This window comes from Electrona antarctica (genome assembly GCF_951216825.1).
Source record: "Electrona antarctica genome assembly, chromosome: 9".
NCBI lineage: Eukaryota > Metazoa > Chordata > Actinopteri > Myctophiformes > Myctophidae > Electrona > Electrona antarctica.
In genome coordinates, this window is record NC_136790.1 from 50,934,912 (window position 1) to 50,953,514 (window position 18,603).

At 47.5% G+C, this 18,603-nt stretch overlaps 1 protein-coding gene across 1 annotated transcript in view; it reads left to right on the forward strand.

Moving 5' to 3' along the window:
- Positions 1-18,603, forward strand: part of LOC306929246 (uncharacterized protein) — a 103,257-nt gene that overhangs the window by 76,560 nt on the left and 8,094 nt on the right. The window contains exons 17-18 of the mRNA XM_079509688.1: positions 8,577-8,693; positions 12,465-12,620. Of these exons, the coding sequence (XP_079365814.1) occupies positions 8,577-8,693; positions 12,465-12,620 (273 nt within the window). The remainder of the gene's footprint in view (positions 1-8,576; positions 8,694-12,464; positions 12,621-18,603) is intronic.

Sequence of the window (18,603 nt, forward strand, 5' to 3'; positions counted from 1 at the left end):
CTGTTGGCAACTTGTTCATGTTCACATGAAAAGGTTTCTTGTTTCAGGAGGCACTTAAAGACAGACTTATGAACCAACATGCCTGCATTCATACAATGCTGTTTACATCAGTGGTTCTCAGACTTTGTAACGTCAACCCATGAAGAACCTGAGGCCGATTCTACACACAAATGCTTGTTTTTCATGCCAAGCTTACCGGACACCCCCCCCCCCCCCCCCCTTCTCCCCCCGCAAATGGTGTTTGTGTTTGGCCGCGGAGCCGGAGTCCCCTCCCCTCCTTAATTCCCTTCTGACAATGTGTTGTGCCAGGGTGTCAGGAGGAGACCCCCAGAAGAGAAGATTCTAAAAAATGTCTTTTACATCCTGACAGTTTTCTGAAAAAGCTATGTTTCTATGTCAGTCGTTCTTCGATTTAAAATAGCAGACCTACAAGCTCGTAGCGCGCCACTCGGTGCCGCGCTATGAGCTTGTAGATCTGCTATTTTTCAATAGCTAAAGCATAACATAATGCTAACACCAAAAGGGGTTCCCGCCCAAAATGGGTTAAAGGGACGCTTCACTCTTTTTGCAAAAAAAATACATGTTAATGACGTTTAGAAGATTTAGAACATAATGCTTTGGTGCACTGCTCCTCCTTGTGGATAGGGGGAGGGCTGTCTTACTGAGACAACATGTAGTCCAGGAAGTAAGGAGGTGAGCCCAGTGTCCATGACATCAGAGACACTGGGCTCACTGCTAAAATCTAAAATATCTAAAACCACATATTACACACATAAAGACCCCCAGGAAAGTGTTCTAAATCTTCTAAACGTCATTAACATATCTTGTTTTGTGTCCCTTTAAACAAATGCAAAGCTATTCGGAATTTTCTTCCAAATATATTTTCTAGATAGTCAGTGTGCCACTTTGTCAACATACATTTTAATGAAACCACATAAGAAATTCCAACCATATTTTGATTGTCCACGAACATAACCTTTTCCCTTCTTTTTAAATATTTTTTCCCCACATGATGATGATCATTACTCAGAGCAATAACCCACTTATCTCCCAGACTCCGTCCCCAGTTATTTTGAATTAATGTAGAAGTATGTGCAGGATGTAATTTACATACAAATGTGATGGACTTCATTTATTTGACTAAAGTTCTTTTTTTTTAATAGTTATGATATGATATATTACTTTATTGTCAGTTCACACTGACATTTGTCTTGCGACCCAGCAGCCAAGTATGCAGAACACATATACACACATTTGACATAACACAAAGAACAAGACAATTTACATACATAAAGACATGAAGACAAGAGCAATGTCCACCGCCTAGATAACCCCATGGCTACTACAACTCCTGATTAAGCCTCAAGGTCGACTGGTGGACAAAGGACCTCTTTAGTCTGACCTTATAGAGCGTCGCAGTCCCGCCCCAACTCCAAAAGCCAACTCGAGTCGTGACAACTCATGACAACACAAACAATATTTTGGACCAAACAAATAATTACAAAGAAGAAAAACAACAAAAAAAGTGTTGTAACCTGCCATTTTTTTCTTCTTTCTAATTATTTGTTCGGCCCAAAAAATTGTGTTTGTTGTCATGATTTGTCACGACTCGAGTTGGCTTTGTCCGCGGCGTAAACGTCTTTAAATAAATACTTTCTGAAATGTCTATGAGGAAAATGAACGGAGAATCATTTCCTGGTCCATGGTAGGGGCGGGACTGCGACGCTCTATTGTATGCTGGTACACCATATCTCCTTCCTGAAGGTAGCAACCTATATTCTCCATACAACACATGGTTAGTATTAGAGGTGATATTCCTTGCTAACCTTAGGATGCTGTTATCATACGTGGATGTATAAAGTTTCTGAAGTAGTTGTCCAACAGTCTTTGAACAAAATGTTCAGTTGTTGCAGCAGTTGTGACTTTAGTACTGTAGTACCAGGTGGTACTACAGTACTGAAGAACACTCATAATAACAGAAGTGAATACCAAAAGAAGAATCCGTCTACTAGCACCGAAGGATCTTAGACGGCGAAGGAAGTGGATTCTTTGCTTTGTTTTCTTACACACTGAATCAATCTGATCTTGCCATGAGATGCCAACAGATGGTCTATTACTACTACAGGTATTTGTACGAACATACCTGGTTGATCGGTTCACCATGAATAGTAATGGGGGATCTGTGTTGAGCGTTGTTATCACTCCATTCAACCACCTTATTGTCTCCACCAGGCCGAAGGCATGGGGAGAGAGTATGTTTTGCACTCCGTCCGTGTGTGTGTGTGTGTGTGTGTGTGTCCGTCCTTCCGTCCGTCTGTTACCAGCTAATCTCCGGCACCGTTAACCCGGTCGATACCAAACTTTGCACACACACTCCCTGGATTCCAACGATGAACCTCTGCCCCACATTTTCCAGAACGGCCTGTTATAGCACCACCATGAGGCAGCTTTTCACATTTTTTACCTAAAACTGCACCGATCTGCGTGAAACGTTGCATGCACACTCCCTAGAGGCCAAGGACAAACCTTTGACCTGCATTTTCCGCATCTGCCTGTTATAGCGCCACCAGGAGGCCGACTTTTGTAAAACACATTTTTTTATATTACTCCTCCAGATTCTGTCCAAAAATCTCACAAATCGTTACACAGTATCTCTATGGTAATGTGCTCAAGATCTGTCCGATATTTCATATTCCAGCCATTCCATTTTTGCAAAACACATTTTTGGAACAAAATGCCTCAAATCATCCAATTGCCATCAAAGGCGTATGAAGAAATGGCACCCTTTTCACATTGGCCTATTATAGCGCCACCAGGAGGCCACAACCTGACCTGCCCTGGTGGAGACCTGTGCCCCGAGGGGCACTTTTTCTAGTTTAATCTGTGATGGTGCAGTCCAGGATCACTGGAACTATCTAGGAGAGAGAAATCAAAACTGTTTATAATAGTTTATTATAAACCAAAGATCCTCTCTCACACTTGCCAGTGATCACCCTCCTTTGTGAAAAGGTGTGCACCGGTGCCAAAGAAAGGTTGCCTGCCCTATACCCCTGGACTGTTGCACTGCACACAGACATATTATTTCATAATGTTCCCTTCCAACTGTTGGACTCAGTGAGTGGGACGAGCACACGCACGGATGCATGCACGCACGCATGCTCTCTCTCTCTCTCTCTCTCTCTCTCTCTCTCTCTCTCTCTCTCTCTCTCTCTCTCCCCCCCCCCCCCCCCCCCCCCCCCAAAGTGATCCCATATGTTCCACATGTGGGTGGGCAGCGATCTGGAGCTCTGCTGGAATGAGAAGGACGGAAATCACAGGGAATTCATGGGCTAGCCCTGAATCACGGGGGTGTAGGGGAAGTGTGTGTGTGTGTGTGTGTGTGTGTGTGCGTGTGTGTGTGTGTGTGTGTGTGTGTGTGTGTGTGTGTGTGTGTGTGTGTGTGTGGTTGGGGGGGGGGATTCTTTCATGCCTTATGGTATGACTGAGCTGGAAGTCAAACTGTATTCACACTCCAGAGCAAACACACACACACGCACGCGCGCTCGCCCGCACACGCACGCACACACGCCCATCCATCAATTATTCAGCCTGTGAAAACTCCAGTAGCACAAAGAGAAAGCAGGATATTTATTATTGTAGAGTCTACAATGGTACAGTACGTCCACAAACTTTATTTTATTTTTGAGCGATGCCTCCTCTCCATTGCGCAGCTTTGTGTGTCCCTCCCTCCCTATGTATGTATGCGTGTCCTTGGGTCTGTCCGAGCACGGAAAGCTGCAACAAGGTAATACGGGCATGTTCCTGGGGGTCTGGATGTTCCGGGGACCCCCTGGGAACCCCCACGCGGTAACTTATTCGGCGGTGGCTCAGGGATAGAGTGGCTGGATGGTAACCGCAAGGTTGCCAGTTCGAACCCCAGAGTTGGCGTCGAAGTGTCCTTGAGCAAGACACTGAACCCCTTTGCTCCTGATGTGCAGGTTGGTGCCTTGCATGGTTTCCTCCGCCATCGGTGTGTGAATGTGTGAATGTAATGCACAATCTATGTAAAGTGCCTTGGATAAAGGCGCTATATAAATGCACCATTTGCCATTCTTTTTTTATTTCAGTTTGAGATACATCAGGGCAAGGGCCCCCATTTGAAGTTCAGAATCAATACAGAATCAGCTTTATTATTGTCATATAACTTCACTTTACTTAATTTGTGTATGTTGACCCATCCGCATTTGACCCATCTCTTGGAGCGGTGAGCCGCAGCCAAGGAGCGGTGAGCTGCAGCCGTGCCACGCTCGGGAATCATTTGATTAGTTGATTTGCCCCCCAATCCAACCCATTGATGCTGAGTGCCAAGCAGGGAGGCATTGGGTCCCATTTTTTTACAGTCTGGTATGACCCGGCCGGGGATCGAACCCCCCCAACCTCCCAGTTTCAGGGCGGACACTCTAACCACAAGCCCACTGACTGGTTTCCCCACACAAAACATGAAAACGAAACAGGCAGGCACATTACTCCACGAGACAAAGCATAAACACATACATAATAAGCCTACAATGTGCCAGTGAATGTGGTCAACAAAATCAAGTTCCACAGATTCAAACTACAGCGTGTAAATACTTTACTTTACTTACTATCTGTGAGTTTACTTTAACAAGTTAGATTGGAGACGTGTCGTCGTGGCCGTGAAATAGTTTGAGGACCACTGACACACAGAAACATACGTTTCTTCAGAAAACTGTCAGGATTTAGAAGACATTTTGTAGAATTTGGTCTCAGATCTAAATGGTTTAACGGGGAGAGGAGAGATGATGGGTGGACGGACGGACGGACGGACGAACATACTGCTCCTATTGTCCCAGCCCTGTGGTTTATCCACCGTCTGGGGGGAATGAACATGCCTGACATTGTTAAGAGAGCAATGAAATGTCTAATCCACAGGAATCTGTGGAACATGATTCTCTTCCACCACATTTCGCTGTCAATGTTTCTTGGCCCCACCCGCACGCACCGCGCTCTGAGAGCGTGGTCTCACAGCCCTGTGAGACCACGCTGATGATGAGCAGCGTGGTCATTCGGCTCGTCTTGTCACTATAGATGGCGTGTCCTCAGACGAAGGGGAACGGTGGCTTCGGCCCAGACTTTAGTACCTTTCAGCACTGTCGTTTTCAATAGAACATTGTTCTTTTTTTGCGTGTCCTTTTTGGACCTGGGCGTTTGGTGCATCCCCCCCCCCCCAGAGCTTGGCGCCCGCTGCCCAAGGGCTGGGCCTTGGCAGCCCCTGAAGCCTGTGCTTGAAGCCAGGCCTGTCAGTCCTGTGACTTGTGAGCGTTCCTCTTCTCTCCCATAGCGTCTGTCCCAATGTCTGTCTGTCCCCAATGCCTGTCTGTCCCCAATGCCTGTCTGTCCCAATGCCTGTCTGTCCCAATGCCTGTCTGTCCCAATGCCTGTCTGTCCCCAATGCCTGTCTGTCCCAATGCCTGTCTGTCCCAATGCCTGTCTGTCCCCAATGCCTGTCTGTCCCAATGCCTGTCTGTCCCCAATGCATGTCTGTCCCCAATGCCTGTCTGTCCCAATGCCTGTCTGTCCCCAATGCCTGTCTGTCCCCAATGCCTGTCTGTCCCCAATGCCTGTCTGTCCCAATGCCTGTCTGTCCCCAATGCCTGTCTGTCCCAATGCATGTCTGTCCCAATGCCTGTCTGTCCCCAATGCCTGTCTGTCCCAATGCCTGTCTGTCCCAATGCCTGTCTGTCCCCAATGCCTGTCTGTCCCAATGCCTGTCTGTCCCCAATGCATGTCTGTCCCCAATGCCTGTCTGTCCCAATGCCTGTCTGTCCCCAATGCCTGTCTGTCCCCAATGCCTGTCTGTCCCCAATGCCTGTCTGTCCCAATGCCTGTCTGTCCCCAATGCCTGTCTGTCCCAATGCCTGTCTGTCCCCAATGCCTGTCTGTCCCCAATGCCTGTCTGTCCCAATGCCTGTCTGTCCCCAATGCCTGTCTGTCCCCAATGCCTGTCTGTCCCAATGCCTGTCTGTCCCCAATGCCTGTCTGTCCCCAATGCCTGTCTGTCCCAATGCCTGTCTGTCCCCAATGCCTGTCTGTCCCAATGCCTGTCTGTCCCCAATGCCTGTCTGTCCCAATGCATGTCTGTCCCAATGCCTGTCTGTCCCCAATGCCTGTCTGTCCCAATGCCTGTCTGTCCCAATGCCTGTCTGTCCCAATGCCTGTCTGTCCCCAATGCCTGTCTGTCCCAATGCCTGTCTGTCCCAATGCCTGTCTGTCCCCAATGCCCGTGTGTCCCCAATGCCCGTCTGTCCCCAATGCATGTCTGTCCCCAATGCCTGTCTGTCCCAATGCCTGTCTGTCCCCAATGCCTGTCTGTCCCCAATGCCTGTCTGTCCCCAATGCCTGTCTGTCCCCAATGCCTGTCTGTCCCCAATGCCTGTCTGTCCCCAATGCCTGTCTGTCCCAATGCCTGTCTGTCCCAATGCCTGTCTGTCCCAATGCCTGTCTGTCCCCAATGCCTGTCTGTCCCAATGCCTGTCTGTCCCCAATGCATTCTCTCTGCTCCTATTGTGTCGCTCTGTGAGCGACGCACACACGCTTAGACGCACGCACGCACAGACGTACGCACGCACAGACGCATGCACACACACACACACACACACACAGGATTGTATTACCGTACTACGTGTGAGGACAATGTGGCGTCCAAAAATGTCGATGTCCTCAGGACATCTACATTTAAGAACGCTGCATTTTACGAATGCCATTCTGATGCATATGCCTGGAGATCGCCTGTTGACGGCCTATGACCCAGAAGGGGCAGTAGGCGTAAGTAAGTAAGTCATTCTGATAAATATTGGGCTTTTTTTTGACTGCAAGCCCAAAGCCGAAAAATAGCAGACCTACAAGCATATTGATCAGCTATGCTGCACGGCACTGGCATGCAACTAAGCATAAATCATGTTTAACTCATTTTGGGCGGGAACCCCTTTTGGTGTTAGCATTATGTTATGCTTTAGCTATTGAAAAATAGCAGATCTACGAGCTTGTAGGTCTGCAATTTTAGAAAAATCGAAGAACGACATAGAAACATAGCTTTTTCAGACAACTGTCAGGATGTAGAGGACATTTTTAGAATCTGATCTCAGGTCAGAATGGGTTAACTCAAATAGAACTTCCACGTGTCTGCTGTTACTCAAATTCTGCTGTACTCGTTGGCTAGCCTCGGTCCCAGCCTTAGGCTGAGCTCACACCTTTAATGCAATTCTCGTGCTCGTTGGATCAATGCTGTGTAGTATCATGGCCGCCCAATGCATTTCCAATGGAGGTCACATGGTTTGACACAACATAGGGGGAGGGGTCTGTTGTATGGCTTTCAGCTGTGTTTCGACTGCGCCCCTCCCCCTCATACAACACAATGTTGTGTCAAACCATGTGACCTCCATTGGAAATGCATTGGGCGGCCATGACACAACACAGCATTGATCCAACGAGCACAGAGAATTGCATTAACCGTGTGAGTGCACCCTTAGGCCTCACTCAGACCTTTACTGCATTACTGTATGCTTGTTGGATGAATGTTGTGTAGTGTCATGGCCGCCCCAATGCATTTCCAATGGAAGTCACATGGTTTGACACAACATTTGTGTTGTATGAGGGGGAGGGGCGCAGTCGAAACACAGCCGAAAGCCATACAACAGCTTGTAGTCCAAAATGTGGACTACAAACCATGTGACTTCCATTGGAAATGCATTGGGGCGGCCATGACACTACACAACATTCATCCAACAAGCATACAGCAATGCAGTAAAGGTCTGAGTGAGGCCTTACTCATCTGTACTCGTTGGCTAGCCTCGGTCCCAGCCTTAGGCCTCATTCACACGCAAGACACACTTGTGTCCTGTGTCTTCTATGTGTCATGGCCGCCTCAATGCATTTCCAATGGGAGTCACATGGTTTGATGACACGACCTTGTTGCATGGGGGGGGTGGCAGAAGACAGCCATGCAACAAGGTTGTGTCATCAAACCATGTGACTCCCATTGGAAATGCATTGAGGCGGCCATGACACACAGAAGACACAGGACACAAGTGTGTCTTTAGGTGTGAACGAGGCCTTACTCATCTGCGAAGAGAAAAGCCTGCAGGTCACAACCGAAGGGCTAAGGCAGAGACGCTATCGGTGGAAGTGTCGGTCCGGAACAGCCGTCCGATGTATTTTCCCCCGGAGACGATATTTCTCTGACCACTGTTTCATTCACAGAGAATGTAAACTGATTTGTAAAGTGTCAACGTCATTTCCTTGAGAAATACCTCCGCCAAAATCCCGTAACTTCTGCCCCAAAAAAAAAAAAAAGATAGCATCCACAGCGTAGGTCTTGCCCATCGTGCTCGTTGGCATACACCCTTTGGTCCTCAGAAGTATATAGTAATACAATTACACGCACACACGCACGCACGCACGCACGCACGCACGCACGCACGCACACACACACACAGCGCGCCCCCGCGTTCCCTCGGTGACGCAGCGGTGCCAGGGATGTGTCCCTCTCTCCCTCCCTGCATGTGTCATGTTGTCAGTCCGTCCTGTGAGGAAACAGCCAAACAATCCACAACAAACCACAAAGTCATCCGTTCCCTACTGGGTTCTCAACGCGTGGGGCCGGGCCCACTCGCTGAGCCGTAAGGATACTGCAAGTGGGTCCCAAATAATTACCAAAACAGCAAAAAAAAAAAGGTCATGGCATTTTCTTTCCCCAGTTAAAACTATAGGAACTTAACCCATTGACCTGAGGCCAATTTGAACCAATTTAGACCAGAGACCACATTCTACAAAATGTCTTCTAAATCATGACGGTTTTCTGAAAAACCTGTTTCTATGTCAACCTTTTTCATGTCAAGGACCCCCAGACAGAGTTATGACGATCCCCCACATCTGAACATGGTTAGTGCCAGGGACCCTCCAGAAGAGAAGACTTAAGCATTGCTAAATGCTAAATTATCCAAACATTTTCAAACAAACATTTTTTAAGCGTCGTACGAAGCCAACTCGAGTCGTGACAAATCATGACAACACACACAATATTTTGGACCAAACAAATAATTACATAGAAGAAAAACAACAAAAAAAGTGTTGTAACCTGCCGTTTTTTCCTACTTTCTAATTCTTTGTTTGGCCCGAAAAATTGTGTTTGTTGTCATGATTTGTCACGACAAGAGTTGGCTTTGTCCGCGGCGTAAACGTCTTTAAATAAATACTTTCTGAAATGTCTATGAGGAAAATGAACGGAGAATCATTTCCTGGGCCCTGGTAGGGGACTGCGACTGCGACACTCTATAATCCTTATATAACCTCAGAACAGAACAGGCAAGCTGGGGTCCAAGTGGTTAACGTTGTTCTTCCAATGACTCACTGGAGTTAAGGCCGGTCCCTGAAGCCAGCGGGACCCTTGGCAGCACACACGCACGCACGCACGCACGCACGCACGCACGCACGCACGCACGCACGCACGCACGCACACACACACACACACACACACACACACACACTCACACACACATTTGAAACACTCACGTCTGTATCCACCATAGCGCCCGGAGGAGAGAGCTCGCACAACCAGGGTTGCCATGTCTGCTTATTATGAGCGACTTTGTGCTTTTTTTACTTTGCTTGAAGTTTTTGATGACTTTAGTCCTATTCACATCGGATCAGAACAGATCTACAAGCTGGTAGACCTGCCCCTGTAGTCGCTTTTTTTTTTCCCTTTTTTTTTCATTGTCCCGCGGGTGATTGTTTCTCTCGGAAAATCTGGCAACACTGGCAACCCACCAGAGCGCTCTGCTCAATGTCATTGGCCCTCGGCCCACATGACGACCACGGCAGATGTCTCACCTCTTCAGGGACACAAAAAAAATGCAGTTTGCAAAACAAACGTTTCAGTCGCCATAGAGCCGCGGGCGTAAAGCGACCGACTGGGCGCTACACGACAACGAGAAGAGAGGAGGGGAGGAAAAAATTTAAACGTAATTGGAGTGAACAGGTCACACGGTTCCACAGAAGCCTTTGGTAGCCTTTGTGTTTGCATTACTGTATTTGTGAGGACAAAATGTCCTCACAAATATGGTAGAATAGAACATAGTTGGCCTGAACCTGGGCTCGAGTCAGTCTGTATAGTGACGCCAGAGTTAGGATCCGGGGTTAACTCCCCCCACTTTCAGCGCCATTCTTTTTGATGACGGACTGGTTTGACGGGTTAGTAAACGTCAAGCTGTAGTTCTGTTCTGCCACGTACAGCAACACGTGACAGTGGTGTGTGGACTGTGTACAATTAATCTTCCATCTCTCTTCTATCTCTATAACTTGGCTGTCGCTCTAATTTATTTAGCAATGGTGCATACTGTAGCTGCTGCGTTTGTCGGACGAAATAGCCGCAGTCGTTGGCATCTCGACAGAGTGCAGCATTTCTAGTTTATTTAGACGTTGCAGTTTAAAATGCACACATTTCAAACAGTAACATCAGACAGACAGGGACATCTTGTCTGTCTGTCTGTCTGTCTGTCTGTCTGTCAGACCGACCTCATTATTTATTTTGAGAGAGGAATGTCCTGTGAGTACATTTTGATATGTTTTATTTTGATGATAACTGTACCGTTATATAAGCGCAATATTACACTCGAGCGACGATGGCTTTATCATATTATTGGCACAGTACGTGCTTTCTTATCTTTTTATTTTTTTTTAAACCAGAACTGCGTTGTTTTGGCAGAGTCTCCGCCCTTATCCCGGTCCCTATAGAGCGTCGCAGTCCCGCCTCCTACCCTGGACCAGGAAATGAAACCCAATGCATTATTCTCATAGACATTTCTTAAAGTATTTATTTAAAGAAGCCAACTCGAGTCGTGACAACTCATGACAACACAAACAATATTTTGGACCAAACAAATAATTACAAAGAAGAAAAACAACAAAAAAAGTGTTGTAACCTGCCGTTTTTTTCTTCTTTCTAATTATTTGTTTGGTCCAAAATATTGTTTGTGTTGTCATGAGTTGTCACGACTCGAGTTGGCTTTGTCCGCGGCGTAACCGTCTTTAAATAAATACTTTAAGAAATGTCTATGAGAATAATGCATTGGGTTTCATTTCCTGGTCCAGGGTAGGGGGCGGGACTGCAACACTCTATAGGTTGCCTCTATCACAGAGTCATTTGACCGACGAGAGTTTGGCTCTTATCACACCGACGTAGCAACATCGATCTGACTGATATGCCCATAATGGAGATCTCTGTATCTGTCAGCCCTTGTCCTTTGTATGCCCATATATAGACGTCCCTGATGTCATCATTATTATATCCATATATGTGCCCTTTTGGGCACCTATATGGAACTAACTGAATTGTTTGCGCCTGGTGGAATTCATGTTTTGTTTTGTTGTTGTGCACGGTGACGGGTGTGTTTGCAACGCATCCAACAAGTTCACTATTGTTTTCCTTGGCTATGATGAATCGATATTTGTTACGGCATTTACAAAGCACCCATTGTCGCTGAAATAATGGCCCACCTCTGGGGGCCATTAGAATCTTCTAAATCCTCCAGTTTTCTGAAATAAATATTTTCACGATTTTTCAAGAATAGCAGACCTTCAAGCTCATAGCGCGCCACTTGGTGGCGCGCTATGAGCTTGTAGATCTGCTATTTTTCAATAGCTAAAGCATAATATAATGCTAACACCAAAAGGGGTTCCCGCCCAAAATGGGATAATATCCTTGCTGTCGGGCAGATACCTTGTATCGCCACATTTCATCACATATATCTCTTCCATGCCAGTTGGACTCCCCAAATAGACACAGCTTCTGGCTGCAAAATGGCTTTAAAAGTTGAACTACAAGCTTCACAACACAGCACAATGCTCTCTGCTAATACTCAAGTATTGTAACGCAAAATGGCCCCTTGTCCTTGTGTTGAGGGTGTGTGTGTGTGTGTGTGTGTGTGTGTGTGTGTGTGTGTGTGTGTGTGTGTGTGTGTGTGTGTGTGTGTGTGTGTGTGTGTGTGTGTGTCTGTGTGTGTGTCTGTGTGTGTGTGTGTGTGTGTGTGTGTGTGTGTGTGTGTGTGTGTGTGTCCATCTGCCGCTGAGTCACCCTGACCATCCATCATGGTGACATAGTGACGACACACACACACACACACACACACACACACACACACACACACACACAAACACCGACCCGCCCCTCAGTCACTTCACCGACCTACAAACTAGTAAACTTACTTTACAACACTTATGACCAGGAAAATGGTCTATACTATAGGCTACTTGTCGATATTTGGTCCTCACAAGTATTCGCACACACACACACACACACACACACACACACACACACACACACACACACACACACACACACACACACACACACACACACACACACTGACGTGTGTTCACTCTCTCTCTCTTTCTCTCTCTACTTCCAGATGTGGACGAGTGCCTGAGCGACACCCACAGCTGTGTGCGCGGCGGGGCAGAGCGCGGCGGGGCAGAGCGCTGTGTCAACACGCTGGGCTCTTTCGTGTGCGAGCGGGTGGTCACGTGTCCCCCAGGGTACCGGCTGAGGAACGCCGTGTGCGAGGGTGAGTTGGCTTCACTGCAGGCGGCAATGAGGTTCTGACTAGGGTTGTCCTGAACCAATGAGGTTCTGACTAGGGTTGTCCAGAACCAATGAGGTTCTGACTAGGGTTGTCCTGAACCAATGAGGTTCTGACTAGGGTTGTCCAGAACCAATGAGGTTCTGACTAGGGTTGTCCCGAACCAATGAGGTTCTGACTAGGGTTGTCCAGAACCAATGAGGTTCTGACTAGGGTTGTCCCGAACCAATGAGGTTCTGACTAGGGTTGTCCCGAACCAATGAGGTTCTGACCAGGGTTGTCCAGAACCAATGAGGTTCTGACTAGGGTTGTCCTGAACCCACCAATGAGGTTCTGACTAGGGTTGTCCAGAACCAATGAGGTTCTGACTAGGGTTGTCCAGAACCAATGAGGTTCTGACTAGGGTTGTCCCGAACCAATGAGGTTCTGACTAGGGTTGTCCAGAACCAATGAGGTTCTGACTAGGGTTGTCCCGAACCAATGAGGTTCTGACTAGGGTTGTCCAGAACCAATGAGGTTCTGACTAGGGTTGTCCAGAACCAATGAGGTTCTGACTAGGGTTGTCCAGAACCAATGAGGTTCTGACTAGGGTTGTCCAGAACCAATGAGGTTCTGACTAGGGTTGTCCTGAACCCACCAATGAGGTTCTGACTAGGGTTGTCCAGAACCAATGAGGTTCTGACTAGGGTTGTCCAGAACCAATGAGGTTCTGACTAGGGTTGTCCCGAACCAATGAGGTTCTGACCAGGGTTGTCCCGAACCGATCATGTGATCGGAAATCGTGGCCGATCACGTTTCCTTTTTTAAATGATCGGAATCAGATCGGGAGCCGTAGTTCTGACGTTGGAAATGAAGCCAGTAGGCATGTAACGATTCACTCAACTCACGATACGATTCGTATCACGATATGAGGTTCACGATACGATTTTTCACGATATTAAAAAATATATATATTTTAAAGAAAAATTACCGTTTTTATTTTATTTTATATAATTTATCTTCCCCCCTGAGATTTTTTATTTAACTACATTGCAAAAAAGTAGCATTACTTTTGACAGTGCAGAAACATAATTGCCTTCCTTGATGAGCATCAACGACCATCATCACCTGGGCACAGTCACAGACACACACAGCTCCCCTCTACAGTGCTCTACTACTGAAAGTGACTATCATTTCTCTCCAAAAGCACTTGAATATGATGGAATATATTTCACATCACACACTAGAAAAATATTTTTTAATTTCAATGAATCGATTCATATCGTCGGGATTAATATCGATATATATCGATATATATCGATATATATCGATATACGATATATCGTTACATTCCTAGAAGTCAGTGAGGACGTGAAAACGATGCAGTACTCACGAATGGTCATGATATCCTGCTGGTTGCAGAAAACATTTCATCCCATCGAAGAAAATATGAACATATTTTTATCACCTACAGTTATGCCGTATCAAGTGTACTTGCACAAGTATAAGTGCAGTAAAGAAATGAAAAAATAAATGAAAAAGGTCTTTTTTTTTGGGGCGTTCTGTGTGGAGTTTGCATGTTCTCCCCGTGTCCCCTAGGGTAGGTACCCTCACAAAAAACATGCAGTAATCCTGGTCTCTAAACTGCCTCCCCCTGGCCAGCCGGGGCGCCTGATGGAGGGGAAAGGAACTGGTTGGAATAACGTGTTCCTTCCACGCGCTACGTCCAACCAGGGAAACTCCCCCCTGTCAGGTGTAAAGGAGCAACTTGGACACTCAGGCATGAAGGAAGCATGAGTTCAAGTCCGTTGCTCTTAGCCTGGCTAATAAGCCAGACTAATATCACACAACACTGTCGTGGTATATTAGTCTGGGCTGGCTCCACTTGGATTTCATTTCCCGGGGGGCGGGTTCAAACATTTTCTCTTTGACGCAATTGGTCAGAGCTACTGTCAGTCAAAAGTCTCAAGCATTGAACGTCACTGTACCAAAGCCCGCCCATATTGCATACCGTGTCCCGATTGGTCCGACCTGTTCTCGGTTGTAGGAAAGAGGCGTGCTACTGAGCCTCGCCAGACCGTAATCCGCTGGTAGGCAAATTTGTTTTGCCAACGGCTGATTCGGTCTGGTTTATTAACCAGGCTACGTTGCTCTCCCCATGTCCCCCATATACGGGGACTAGGTTGGCGGAGGGTGTGTAGAGCCCAGGATCACATTAGATAATTGACACAGGGGTGAAAAATGGGTTACAAAATCGTGGGATAAAAATTATTAGGAAAAAAAGAAAAAGGTCATTTTAATTCACGTATTAGAAGGACAGTATCAGTCACCAGAACTAAATATCCCTTTAATCCCTGTCTAATGCAGTGCTGTATTATACAGCCATTGGACTGTTGCTTTGGCTGCTCACCCACCTGGGTCATTTTAATTTGCACCGGGAAGGTTTTATGGAAGTTTGGGGACGTTTGGGGGGAGTTTGGGGGTTCTGTTAACCCATTTTGGACGGGAACCCCTTTTAGTGTTTTAAGCATTATGCTATGCTTTAGCTGTTGAAAAATAGCAGATCTACAAGCTCATAGCGCGGCACCGAGTGCCGCGCTATGAACTTGTAGGTCTGCTATTTTCGAAAAATCTTGAAAATGTGGCGCAAATCTTTGAATATATATTCTTTCAGAGGGTCCCTGGAACAACATATTTTCAGATGGGGGTCGGCGGCCAATTACATAGATTTTTGGGGGTCCTTGACATGAAAACCATGGGTTTTTCAGAAAACTGTCAGGATTTAGAAGGCATTTGTAGAATCGTCCTCAGGTCTAAATGGGTTAAATGAAAGTCAAATTGAAGTTGGCACTAATGGAAGGCATCGCGGAGGCCTGTGCCAGAGGAGGCCTTAGGAGAGGACGGAGGCCTGTGCCAGAGGAGGCCTTAGGAGAGGACGGAGGCCTGTGCCAGCGGAGGCCTTAGGAGAGGACGGAGGCCTGTGCCAGAGGAGGCCTTAGGAGAGGACGGAGGCCTGTGCCAGAGGAGGCCTTAGGAGAGGACGGAGGCCTGTGCCAGAGGAGGCCTTAGGAGAGGACGGAGGCCTGTGCCAGAGGAGGCCTTAGGAGAGGACGGAGGCCTGTGCCAGAGGAGGCCTTAGGAGAGGACGGAGGCCTGTGCCAGAGGAGGCCTTAGGAGAGGACGGAGGCCTGTGCCAGAGGAGGCCTTAGGAGAGGACGGAGGCCTGTGCCAGAGGAGGCCTTAGGAGAGGACGGAGGCCTGTGCCAGCGGAGGCCTTAGGAGAGGACGGAGGCCTGTGCCAGAGGATGCTAACCGACAGGCTATGCCTCTGCCATCCGTTATGACGCCGACACGCCAACAACTAGCTTGCTGATTGATGATGGAGCTCACTGCAGTGCTCTGTGCCCAGGAGTACATTTACCATGCAGGCAGTGACTGGACTTACTTGTTCTTCTTCTCCCCGATTTAGTCACGATGCCAATGAATTCCGCCCCCACACATATTTGGGTATGTGTTGTCACTGCTGTTGTATCCTCCTGACTCACCTACCAGAGAGGAGCCCCCAAAGGGAGGACATACTGTTGTATCCTCCTGACTCACCTACCAGAGAGGAGCCCCCAAAGGGAGGACATACTGTTGTATCCTCCTGACTCACCTACCAGAGAGGAGCCCCCAAAGGGAGGACATACTGTTGTATCCTCCTGACTCACCTACCAGAGAGGAGCCCCCAAAGGGAGGACATACTGTTGTATCCTCCTGACTCACCTACCAGAGAGGAGCCCCCACCGGGAGGATGTATCCTCCTGTGTTGTATCCTCCTGACTCACCTACCAGAGAGGAGCCCCCAAAGGGAGGACATACTGTTGTATCCTCCTGACTCACCTACCAGAGAGGAGCCCCCACCGGGAGGACATACTGTTGTATCCTCCTGACTCACCTACCAGAGAGGAGCCCCCACCGGGAGGATGTATCCTCCTGTGTTGTATCCTCCTGACTCACCTACCAGAGAGGAGCCCCCACCGGGAGGATGTATCCTCCTGTGTTGTATCCTCCTGACTCACCTACCAGAGAGGAGCCCCCACCGGGAGGATGTATCCTCCTGTGTTGTATCCTCCTGACTCACCTACCAGAGAGGAGCCCCCACCGGGAGGATGTATCCTCCTGTGTTGTATCCTCCTGACTCACCTACCAGAGAGGAGCCCCCACCGGGAGGATGTATCCTCCTGTGTTGTATCCTCCTGACTCACCTACCAGAGAGGAGCCCCCACCGGGAGGACATACTGTTGTATCCTCCTGACTCACCTACCAGTGAGGAGCCCCCACCGGGAGGACGTACTGTTGTATCCTCCTGACTCACCTACCAGTGAGGAGCCCCCACCGGGAGGACATACTGTTGTATCCTCCTGTCTCACCTACCAGTGAGGAGCCCCCACCGGGAGGACGTACTGTTGTATCCTCCTGTCTCACCTACCAGTGTGGAGCCCCCAAATTGAGGACGTACTGTTGTATCCTCCTGTCTCACCTACCAGTGAGGAGCCCCCAAATTGAGGACGTACTGTTGTATCCTCCTGTCTCACCTACCAGTGAGGAGCCCCCAAATTGAGGACGTACTGTTGTATCCTCCTGACTCACCTACCAGTGAGGACGGGAGGACGTAGAGCCACTTTGTCCGATATTTAGAATTAATGAATATCACTTCAGTTTAAATGAACCACTACTCCTTTCATCATAATGTGTCATAACGCGCGTCATAACGTCCCAGAAGAAGGATGCTGGGCTTTAAGTGGTTAGCATTTTAAAATATAAAGTTTGTTGTTTGTTTTCAATCTGTCCTCAAGCTTTTTCCTCAACTTTGGACAATCCTATTTTCCAAAGTTCCAATAGAACCCTATACTGTGGGATTATAAGCATTTTAAAATGTTCCATAGAATAGGGAAACAAAATAGAAATAGAATGAAATTCCTGTGGTATAGTATAGTATATAGGTCTGGGTATCTCAGTTGCTCGAGCCCTTTGAACAACTGAACTGAACAAACTTGGCCTGTTCTGCAGTATAGGCTTAACCCAATCTGGGCGGGAACCCCTTTTGGTGTTAGCATCATGTTATGCTTTAGCTATTGAAAAATAGCAGATCTACAAGCTCATAGCGCGCCACCGAGTGGCGCGCTACGAGCTTGTAGGTCTGCTATTTTTGAAAAATCGAAGAACGACTGACATAGAAACATAGCTTTTTTCAGAAAACTGTCAGGATGTAGAAGACATTTTTTAGAATCTGATCTCAGGTCAAAATGACTTAACCGTGAACGTCAGGTGTGCGTCTGTAGGTGTTGTGTTTCCACATGGCTGTCATCTCATCCATCCACACGCCGCCCGGCGGGAGGACCACACGGTGTTCCAAAAAAAAGCGACTCTCCCCTTTTGTGTGCTTTTCCAGCTCTTTAGAGGGTGACAACAACCGAGAAAAGCTTGTGTCACATCTGTCAACGATGCCAGGCGCCGCCGCATGCTGGGACAGAAAGCCCACAAACATTTGTCACCAAAATGTGTCTCTCCTGTGCTGTGCTGTTTGTCCCTACATGCACCACAGTCTCGGCCCCCAAAATACATTATTTACTGTTGAAGCCCCTGGACTTTTACATACTTAATCCATTTTGACCTGAGATCAGATTCAAAAAATGTCTTCTACATCCTGACAGTTTTCTGAAAAAGCTATGTTTCTATGTCCGTGGTTCTTCGATTTTTCAAAAATAGCAGACCTACAAGTTCATAGCGTGCCACTCGGTGGCACGCTATGAGCTTGTAGATCTGCTATTTTTCAATAGCTAAAGCATAACATAATGCTAACACCAAAAGGGGTTCCCGCCCGAAATGGGTTAAACCAGCAAAGGTCTTCAACCTGTTTCAGGCCAATTAAGGACCAAGTTACATATCGTATACAATTATTATGTTGAATTATGAAGATTTCATAGATCGCTTCATAGACTTGTTT